The 11,571-nt window shown below is 35.3% G+C and overlaps 1 protein-coding gene across 2 annotated transcripts in view; it reads left to right on the forward strand.

Moving 5' to 3' along the window:
- Ubxn2b (UBX domain protein 2B) overlaps positions 1-11,335 on the forward strand; it is a 33,962-nt gene extending 22,627 nt beyond the window's left edge. The window contains exons 7-8 of one of the 2 annotated variants that reach the window (XM_046428558.2): positions 4,278-4,439; positions 7,618-11,335. In XM_046428558.2, the coding sequence (XP_046284514.1) occupies positions 4,278-4,439; positions 7,618-7,780 (325 nt within the window). In that variant the 3' untranslated portion in view covers positions 7,781-11,335. The remainder of the gene's footprint in view (positions 1-4,277; positions 4,440-7,617) is intronic. The other variant, XM_046428559.2, reaches the window with a different exon arrangement.
- Positions 11,336-11,571: the final 236 nt, after the last annotated feature.

Consider the following 11,571-nt stretch of genomic DNA (forward strand, 5'->3'; position numbering starts at 1 on the left):
ATGAAGTCTCAGTATAATTTTAATTTGCATTTTTCTAATTGTTAGAGATGTTGAACATTTTTTTAATATATTTGTTGACCAATCATATGGCTGTTAGTTCCTTTGCCCATTTATTGATTGGGTTATTTGCACTTTTGGGTGTTGTGTGTGAGTTCCTTATACATACACCAGGGATTAATGCTCTGTTTGAGGTGCAGGTGGCAAAGACTTTCTCTCATTCTGTAGGCTCTCTGTTTACATTCTTCATTGTTTCATTTGCTGTGAAGAAGCTTTTTAGTTTGATTCCATCCCATTTATTGATTCTTGATTTTACTCTTTTTTTTTAATATTTTTTTAGTTATACATGGGCACAATATCTTTTTTTTGTTTGTTTATTTATTTTTACGTGGTGCTGAGGATTGAACCTAGGGTCTCACACGTGCGAGGCAGGCGCTCTACCGCTGAGCCACAACTCCAGCCCTTGATTTTACTCTTGTACTTTAGGAATCTTGTTGAAGAATTCCTAAGCCAACATGATGTAGATTTGGGCCTACTTTTTCTTCTAGTAGGTGCAGGGTTTCTGGTCTAATATGAGGTCCTTGATCCACTTTGAGTTTTGTGCAAGTGTCTAATTTCATTTTGTTACATATGGATTTCCAGTTTTCCCAGCACCATTTGAAGAGGCTATCTTTTCTCCAATCTATACTTATGGGGCCTTTGTCTAGTGTGAGATGACTGTATTCATGTGGGTTTGTCTCTGTGATGTTGCACCATTGGTCTTCGTGTCTGTTTTTGTGCCGATACCATGTTGTTTTTGTTACTATAGCCCTGTAGTATAATTTCAGGTCTGGTATTGTGATGCCTCCTGCTTCACTTTTCTCAATGAGGATTGCTTTGTCTACTCTGGGCCTCTTATTTTTCCAAATGAATTTCATGGTTGCTTTTTCTATTTCTAAGAAGAACATCATTGGAACCTTAATAGGAATTGCATTAAATCTGTCTACCACTTCAGGTATTATGTCCATTTTGACAATATTAATTCTGCCTGTCCAAGAACCTGGGAGATCTTTCCATTATTTAAGGTCGTCTTCAATTTCTTTCTTTAGTGTTCTGTAGTTTTCATTGTAGAGGTGTTTCACTGCTTTTGTTACATTGATTCCCATATATTTTTTTCAGGCTACTGTGAATGGGGTAGTTTTCCTAATTTCTCATTCAGTTTATTCATCACTAATGTGTAAGAACACAATTAATTTACATATGTTAATTTTCTATCCTTCTACTCTGCTGAATTCATTTATGAGTTCTAGAAGTTTTCTAGTGGAGTTTTTGGGTCTTCTAAGTATAAAATCATGTCATGAGCAAATAGGGATAATTTGAGTTTTTCTTTCTAACAGGAACTTTATTACTCTCTGCATCCAAGTCTATTCATGTCTGTATGTACCCTTCTCACCTTCATTGAATTTGAAGAAAAATGTGGTTTTCCTCCTATTTGAGAGAATTAGTACCCTCATGTCCTTTCCTCTTATTTGCCTAGAAATGTTGTTTCACCAATTAACTTCACTTTCTTTAAAAAAAAAAAAAATTTAATGTGAAGCTTAAAACATTAAACCATTATGTAAAAATATTACTATGGTTTGATCAATTGAATGACAAACATAAAGTTTTAAGTAGCAAATAAGTGTGACTTTGAAATCTCAGTAGTAAATTTAATTTTCTAAAATGGTTTGTTTATACCATATCTTCATCTCATCCACTGTTTATCTCTGATTCTGAGCACATCTTTTGATCTATGACTCACTCCTTTTTGATAAAATGATATGGGGGCCTATATGATCGTGAAAATTCGTCCATGCCTGTTTCAAATGTTGTTCACATAATTTTATTTTGACATACACACATTTTAAAAAGAAACACATGATCATTCTTTCCCTACGTGGTTTCCCCATTCTGTACTTTCATGTTTTAGAAGAAGCTTGTCTGATTGGAATTTCTTAAACACAAAACATTAGATTATAGAAGTATCAATCTGAGGGAGTTTTATATCTTGGAAGCAAGCCCAAAACATTCCTCGTTTATCAGTAGGGTTAATGGGGCTAGCTTTTCTTTCCAGAGTTGTCCTTAGGATAATAATTTTAAAGTCCAGAGCTCACCTTCAAGTAGTAACAAATGCATAAGATCATTGAAATGCCTTTGTATCCTAATGAATTTAATAATTACAATAATGGTGCTCTTGTCTCTTTTACCAACAAGGAAACTTGGGCACAGTGAGGGTTAGTGACCTGCCCAGGGTCACACACCTTATCAGTGGCAAATTATAACTAGGTAATCTGACTCCAGGATGTATGCTGTTAACCATTATGTAGCACTGCATCACAGCATGATTTAAAGGAAAAAATGTGATGTTGATGATGGTGGTAGATGGTGTTAATAATAATAATGTATGTAGCTGATTATTGGTGAGGCAGAGAAGGTCCTTAGCATTCTGCGTCTTCTCTTTGATTTTCTTCCCTCTGCTTTGGGTAAAGGACACTGGACTATTGGTACAATAAACCAGCTTGGTCATGCAACTACTTAAGTCCTCAGTTCCAAACTTGAGGGAAAATTTTTCTTAATGTCTGGTCATTTATTATAAATTGTTATTTTTTTCTTTTTTGTGTGTGCCATATATAGTCTTAGTTTCTAAAGTCTGTGTTAGGAAGTTGCTGAAGATGGGAAAGTGTTAGCTAAAGAAAGGAAAAGTGAGTTGACTACCTTACTGTAAATTCTGAGAAACTTTTTGAATAGCAGAAAGAGGTTTGAAGAGTTTGGTTTTATTTTGCTCTAAAGCTCAAATGTTCGTAGAACTTTCATATAAGAAAGTAACTCATAAAGAATCCTTCTAAATCTCAATATTTTAAAATAAATGTTAATACTCTGAAAGAATCCCCCAAAATGAGAGAATATTGATTTTATTTTTTATAAAGAATTTGGCTTCATTTGTTCTAATTATAACCAAAAGAGCACTCTATTTTGACATAAGCTTTTTACTTGTAATGACCGATCATCTTGTTAGCATTAGAAAGTAATGATAATGCTAATGTCACTAGTAATCAGGGTCAAATAATAAGATGTTCCAAGAAATTTCATTATAAATGTATCACCATGAACAAAAATATATTCTTTCTTAATACTTGGGTTTTTCTTTTTTGCAAAGCAGTAACTACTGAAATCAAATATTTTTAAATAATACTGGCCAAACAATGTTGTTTAATGCTGTTAGTATGTGCAATAATAGCTACCACCTGAGACATTGTTTCTACATGGCATATTAAGGACTTACTGGGGTAATATGCCTTAGTAACAATATTATCTTCCCCTCCCCCATTTTATAAAGGATAGAACTAAATTCAAAGAAAGTGACTTACTCAATTTTACATAATTAAAAGCTGAGATTTGGAAAAAAGTTTATCTGTCATTCTTTTTTTTTTTTAGTACATTTATGTATTTTATTTATGTGGTGCTGGGGATCGAACCTAGTACCTCACACATGCTAGGCAAGCGCTCTACCAGTGAGCCCCAGCCCCAGCCCTTGATAAGTGTTATTTTTATAAGTATGTACAGTGCCGAGCCTGACAATTTCAACTCTTCCAATATACTCCATGTGTCCGCATGCCATACCACACGAGGGAAGAGTCAGATAATTAAATTAAATAGCCTTAGCCATGGTTCCAAGGACAATAATACAATGATTTAGGACAATAAGTGGCTTTTGAACAGCTTCAACTAGAAGCAACCAGTTACACAGATGAGCTCGGTAGTCTGCACACGGGGGCTCCAGACCCCTTTCCAATGGTTCCTTGATTCAGTTCAGTTTGGCGTCTGCCTCCATTGCTTTTGGAATGGCCAGGTCTGGTGGGCAACCTCCAGTTGGCACTATTCTGTGTGTCCTCCAACAACGCTAGGTTGACATGTATCTGTCATTCTTTGACATCAACTCCAAGTTGCTTTGGTTTCTAACTAAACTATTGTGCTAAACAGTCTGTTGAAATATCACAGAGATAAAGATGCAAAGGATGCAAACTTAGGTTTTTGAGAGATTAGATAAATAAATGAGCATCATAGGATCCCAAAGAATTTTAATATAACAAAAGAGATTGAAAGAAGTGGAGGAAACTAAAATAAAATCACATTCTTCTTTGTCCAAAAGTCATATGAGGGATAACTTCAGAATCAGCTATAGATATAAGTGTTTATTGTCTTCAGTTAGTCATGGCTAATATATTCAGTTGTGTTCTAATTCTTAAATTCTTCCTTCTTAGCCTTACACCTGAAATAGTCAGTACACCTTCCTCCCCAGAAGAAGAGGATAAGTCAATACTTAATGCAGTTGTTCTTATTGATGATTCAGTGCCAACTACAAAAATTCAAATCAGGTTAGCAGATGGAAGTCGTCTGATACAAAGATTCAATAGTACACACAGGTAAGCTTCTTTACCAGCCAAGCGTCTAGTTTGCTGTTACTAAACTAAGTAACACTGTATGCAACTTGAGTAATACATAATATGACATTCTGTAGCTTCACTTTCAAAGTAAATTTTTGTCAGAAAGAAATATTTGAAAGGATAAAAGCTGCTGGGCATGGTGGCACTTACCTGTTATCCCACGGTCCTAGGAGGCTGACACAGGAAGCCAGCTGCAGCAACTTAGTGAGACCCTCAGTAACTTGGCAAGACCCTGACTCAAAATGGACTGGGGTTGTAGCTTAGTGGTAGAGCACCTGTGGGTTTAATCCTCAGTACAAAAAAAAAAAAAAAAAAAGATAATAGCTGTGCATAAGAAATGAAATAGATGATAATCCCTGTAAACCATCCAAATATTAATGTTAATTCAGCTATCATACAAAAACTAAGAGCTATAGTTTTGCATTGTTGCTAAAACCATATGAAGTAGAATCAGATGTAATTTAATATAAGTTTATGTGCCATTAACTATAATACTTCAGATAAACTTTTTTTTTTTTTAAAGAGAGAGAAAACTTTTTTTAACATTTATTTTTCAGTTTTCGGTGGACACAACATCTTTATTTTATTTTTATGTGGTACTGAGGATCGAACCCAGTGCCCTGCGCATGCCAGGGGAGCACGTTACCGCTTGAGCCACATCCCCAGCCCCAAATAAACTATTTTAAATGTCCCTTTAATATTTATTTTTACTTTTTTTATTCATGAAAAAAGACTGTAAAGAATACATTTATGATTTTAGTTGAGTTACTGTGCATGTGTAAAAGTGATTTTTAGAATTATTTCTACGACTTAACACTTTGCATAGTTTTAGACTCACCTTTCCATATGCCAGTCCAACTTACCTTTTTCTGAGTCATATGCTGCTAATATATTCTATAAACTAAAAAAACTATGGCCTATACTTTAAGTGTAATAATATTGTTAATACTTTTTTTTAATAAGTTGTCTAAAGATTGTTTCTATTTTACAGTAAAAGTAAATGTTAGGTACAGTCCAAAGTTAATATTCATATTTCACTTTGAAGAACTAAGATGAATTCTTCCATTGAAAGTTACAGCATATTTATTTACTTATTGTAGTTGTAGATGTATAGCATGCCTTTATTTTTTTTTTTTTAAATTTTTTATTGTTGGCTGTTCAAAACATTACATAGTTCTTGATATATCATATTTCACAATTTGATTCAAGTGGGTTATGAGCTCCCATTTTTACCCCATATACAGATTGCAGAATCACATCAGTTACACATCCATTGATTTACATATTGCCATACTAGTGTCTGTTGTATTCTGCTGCCTTTCCTATCCTCTACTATCCCCCCTCCCCTCCCCTCCCCTCCCCTCTTCTCTCTCTGCTCCCTCTACTGACATTCGTTTGTCCCCCTTATATTATTTTTCCCCTTCCCCTCACTTCCTCTTGTATGTACTTTTGTATAACTCTGAGGGTCTCCTTCCATTTCCATGCATTTTCCCTTCTCTCTCCCTTTCCCTCCCACCTCTCATCCCTGTTTAATGTTAATCTTCTTCTCATGCTCTTCGACCCTACTCTGTTCTTAGTTACTCTCCTTATATCAAAGAAGACATTTGGCATTTGTTTTTTAGGGATTGACTAGCTTCACTTAGCATAATCTGCTCTAATGCCATCCATTTCCCTGTAAATTCTATGATTTTGTCATTTTTTAATGCAGAGTAATACTCCATTGTGTATAAATGCCACATTTTTTTTATCCATTCATCCATTGAAGGGCATCTAGGTTGGTTCCACAGTCTTGCTATTGTGAATTGTGCTGCTATGAACATCGATGTAGCAGTGTCCCTGTAGCATGCTCTTTTTAGGTCTTTAGGGAATAGACCGAGAAGGGGAATAGCTTGGTCAAATGGTGGCTCCATTCCCAGCTTTCCAAGAAATCTCCATACTGCTTTCCAAATTGGCTGCACCAATTTGCAGTCCCACCAGCAATGTACAAGTGTACCCTTTTCCCCACATCCTCGCCAGCACTTGTTGTTGTTTGACTTCATAATGGCTGCCAATCTAACTGGAGTGAGATGGTATCTTAGGGTGGTTTTGATTTGCATTTCTCTGACTGCTAGAGATGGTGAGCATTTTTTCATGTACTTGTTGATTGATTGTATGTCCTCCTCTGAGAAGTGTCTGTTCAGGTCCTTGGCCCATTTGTTGATTGGGTTGTTTGTTCTCTTATTGTCTAATTTTTTGAGTTCTTTGTATACTCTGGATATTAGGGCTCTATCTGAAGTGTGAGGAGTAAAGATTTGTTCCCAGGATGTAGGCTCTCTATTTACCTCTCTTATTGTATCTTTTGCTGAGAAAAAACTTTTTAGTTTGAGTAAGTCCCATTTGTTGATTCTAGTTATTAACTTTTGTGCTATGGGTGTCCTATTGAGGAATTTGGAGCCCGACCCCACAGTATGTAGATCGTAGCCAACTTTTTCTTCTATCAGACGGCGTGTCTCTGATTTGATATCAAACTCCTTGATCCATTTTGAATTAACTTTTGTGCATGGTGAGAGAAAGGGATTCAGTTTCATTTTTTTGCATATGGATTTCCAGTTTTCCCAGAACCATTTGTTGAAGATGCTATCCTTCCTCCATTGCATGCTTTTAGCCCCTTTATCAAATATAAGATAGTTGTAGTTTTGTGGATTGGTTTCTGTGTCCTCTATTCTGTACCATTGGTCCACCCGCCTGTTTTGGTACCAGTACCATGCTGTTTTTGTTACTATTGCTCTGTAGTATAGTTTGAAGGCTGGTTTCGCTATACCGCCTGATTCACACTTCCTGCTTAGAGATGTTTTTGCTATTCTGGGTCTTTTATTTTTCCATATGAATTTCATAATTGCTTTCTCTATTTCTACAAGAAATGCCGTTGGGATTTTGATTGGCATTGGCATGCCTTTATTTTATTTGCTTATTTTTGTACACGGTGCTAAGGATCGAACCCAGTGCCACACACATGCTAGACAAGCACTCTGCCACTGAGCCCAAGCCCCAGCCCAAAGCATGTTTAAATCACAGTTGGAATTATGTAATTTTTTATTATGATTATATAATTATAGCTAATAGCTTGCATGAAAATATGCATTTTCTATAACAAATTATTTTTATCTTATTTCTTTAGGATACTAGATGTTCGGAACTTTATTATACAGTCCCGTCCTGAATTTGCAACTCTTGACTTCATTCTGGTGACTTCATTTCCAAATAAAGTGCTGACAGATGAAAGCCTGACACTACAAGAAGCAGATATTCTTAACACTGTGATACTCCAGCAACTAAAATAATATTGCTGCTGTCTATGCAATAGCATATAGGAATAGTTAATGTGCCATATTAATAAGAAAACTACTCCCAGCATAAAGACAACCAAATTTTTTTATTATTTCTACAGATAAGTTTTGGTTTTATTGTTTTTCTATCTTCCAGCCTTTAGATGAATTTGGACTAGGGATAGATCTTGAGTTTGTTGCAGGGCTGTCTTCTGTTGATAGTTTTTAAATTCCTAGGCAAACCTGTTTATTACATGCCCAGTGTTAATGTAGCAACATTTGTTTGCAGAGAAAATGAACAAAACCCCTTTTTGATAAACACATTGATGAAATTCACACTGAATTTTCTTGATGCAGTAGTGACCAACAGTCATTAAAAATTCTTTTGATAAATAAGTTGAAATTTTTCTTTAATATATACTGAAAGTATCTGTATTCTGATTTTGAAATTGTTTGATCATATAATTATTTCTCCTATTAAGGTTTTACACATTCCTTTAGTTAACTGATTTAGCTATATTGGTAGTATTACAAAATATGATTTTTCCTTGTATTTTGTAAGTCATTGGTTTTTGAGAAGATATAGTAAGCAGCACTTTAAAATCAAGTAATTATAATCTCTCCCAGAGCCTGACTTGATCATGTTCATTTATTCATTCAACAGATATTTCTAGGGGATCAACTAAATACTATTGTTAAGTGCTCAATCCAGAATGTATTCTACTCCAGGAAAAAAAAAAACAAAAAACAAAAAAACCTACTCTATAAATACAGGAATATAAATTTAGTCAGATAAGACTGAATCTAAAGAATTAGCCCCATAAATATTTGCCATTTCTGCTGAAGCCAGGTACTTCCCAAATGGGGAAAGTTACATTAGGAATGAGGAGAAAGCTTTTCTTTTTCCCAGATGCCACTTCACCTTTGATCATCACTTCTGGTTAGTTTTATATTGTTGCCATAACAAATTATAGAACTTATAGTTTAAAGTAACAGGTGTGGTATCTTTTAATTCTATAGATAAATGAGCATGGTCTTCCTATGTCAGAATCAAGTGCTGGCAGGGCTTCATTCCTTTGAGGGGACTCTAGAAGCAAGTCATTTGCTTAGCCTTCCAGCCTCAAGAGTCCACCTGCATTCCTTGGCTTGTGGCCCCTTCTGTCATTTTAAAAACCAGCACCATTGCATCTCTCTTGACAATGGCCTGTAACACTTTTCTGATTTTAAAGACTTGTGTGATTAGACTGGATCAACCAGATAATTTGGGATAATCTCCCCCATCTTAAGAACCATAGTAATCATATCTACAAAGTCGCCTTTACCATTTAAGGTTACATGTTCACAGGTTTGGGGATTAAGACGTGAAAATGGAGGAGACAAGTTAGTCTTATGCCTCTCTCAAAGATTCACATCCATTCCATGTAAAAATCTCCCCATCCAGAGGTGCTCAAAATTTACAGCCTATTAAAACATCAACTCAAGAGTCTACAATATTACTTGAGTTGCACCAGCTCAAAACCCAAGTTTCATTTAAATTATCTAAGTTAAATATAGGAGATGATCTGGGTATGATTCCTAGGCCATAATTCCTTTCCACCTTTGAACCTAGAAATTATCTGCTCTGAATTGTTATGGCAGGACAGCTGTAGAATAACAGTTAAACTCCTATTCAGAAAACAGGCAATGGAGTGAAGAAAGGAGCCGCTGGAGCAACAGTTTATAAATCCAGTCAGGCACACTCCATTAGGTTTCATGGCCTGGGATTAATGTATGACTCATAGCTCAGTCCTCTAGGCTTGTGACTCCATCTCATCATCTTTCCTTTTCTCAAAACTAGGACATGTTAGCAGCTGAATAGTTGTATCACCTTGTTTGTTCCTTCTTTAATGTCATATTCTATATCTTTCAGATTAAGATGGCAGACTTTCTGATGGTATAATATTGTCAAAAACTTGTGGGCTTCCTGCATATGTTGTGGAGCTCCATTAGATAGAAGACTCCTCTACACATCTTCCTGAATAGTCTCATCTCTGTTTTTAGCTTTTCCTGAAATAATTGAAATCTGTGAGTCACACCCTTAATATCTTCAGAGAACCTTCTGTGTGATAGAATACTCACCTCTTGATTTTTCTGGGGTATCAGCAAAATGTTATATAGCCACACCCTTATATTTCTGTAGAGCAGGCTTTCCTGACAACGACTCGCTTAATTTTAATGTCTTGCCAGTGGGATAGGCTGAGAATTTCCTAAGTCATCCAGGCCTAGATTCCTTGTGTTTATCTGTCTACTTTTACATTGGATTACAATCAGCAGGAAGAAAGCAGATCAGATCTTCTGATCTGCTTGGAAATAACAATGTTTAAGTTTATAGTTCATAAATTATTTCTTCTAATAATCTATTCTCAATCAATTTAGCTATTCACCCTAGAGAATACCTAAATCACTACCAAGCCTCTTAACTTCCTCAAGCCCTCCTTTGCATTAACTTCCAGATTTCTGTGAACGATCTGTTTAATACAAATGAGGCTCTTACTGTCACGTTCCTCACAATTCTTTCAGCCGCTACTCACTGCTTAATTCTAAAGCCATTTCTACCTTTTTTTGGTATTTGTTACCTGCTACCAAAAAGCATTCCACTTTCAGGTATATATGCACTGCCAGTTGACTTGAATGTGTTTCTGAGAGATTTGAGAGTCACCTTTCCCTGAGATCACTGGTTATTTCAAGGAGTGAGCTAGGTAGAGGTTTTAATCTTGGGAGTGCTACTAGAACTATTGCAGGATCAAAGTATTGAATCTGTCCCTTCAGAGAATTCTTCTCAGTGTCGCATAGAGGAAGAAGATTCTTCCTAAGTTTCTGTGCTACAATAGGAAGCCCTGTTCCTTTCCACTTATTAAAAATAACATAAATAATAAGAGTCCAAATTCAAAAATACTATCAGGGGGAAAAAAACTCACTTTTAAATAGAGCAAAATTATCTTCCTAAGGAAACAAGAAATGAGTTTATTTTCTCTCAGACAACAAGTCTCACTATGTTGGGAGGCTGGCCTCAAACTCCTGGGCTCAAGCAATTCTCCTGCCTCAGCTTCCAGAGTAGGTGGGATTATAGGTGCATGCCACCAGGCCTAACAAAAATAAACTTTTTAAATAAAAGGGCATTGCCCTGTTTTGGATTAACAAAACAGGGGAAAAAATAAACAAACCTTGTAAAATTATTTCAGATTTCCTTCTGATTTCTTATCAGTTACGTGGAGTGCCTATAGATGTACATATAAAAATAACTGCCATTTTTGTGTATAATAGTCTTCCAAAGTAGATTTACTTTAGAATTAAGTATAGAACGTTTGAACAATACTTTCACATGTGCTGCAGTGTTTTATTTCACTCAGAGTCATTTTCCTGTATTATTTTTACTATCACAGTCATTGTAACTTTAAAATGTATAATCATCTCAAAAAAGATCATCACAATAAAATGAACAATTAGACAAATGTGAGACAGTTTTGCATGATATATATAATTTAAAAGTTTGAAATGTGTGTATACCAATAAAGAATGTTATCACTGAAAGCTTTTGAAAATGTTTCACAGTTTCTTTGATTTGCAGTTCTGGTCGAGTAATTGATTAGATGATTTTAAATGTGAGTAACTTCCTGTGATTTAATTGTGCTTTGTCCGTATTTTTGGAGGGCAGAGAAGGATCTCCTTTGCGTGAACTTAAAGTTTCCACACTTAAATTAGCTATACAATACATTTTCTGTTGGTAAATCATTGAATTAAGGAGTGTTTTATTAAGCAACATCAAA

The sequence above is a fragment of the Marmota monax genome, unplaced genomic scaffold (genome assembly GCF_021218885.2).
Source record: "Marmota monax isolate L192 unplaced genomic scaffold, Marmota_monax_Labrador192_F-V1.1 WCK01_AAM20220418_F8-fsc00044, whole genome shotgun sequence".
NCBI classification, from domain to species: domain Eukaryota; kingdom Metazoa; phylum Chordata; class Mammalia; order Rodentia; family Sciuridae; genus Marmota; species Marmota monax.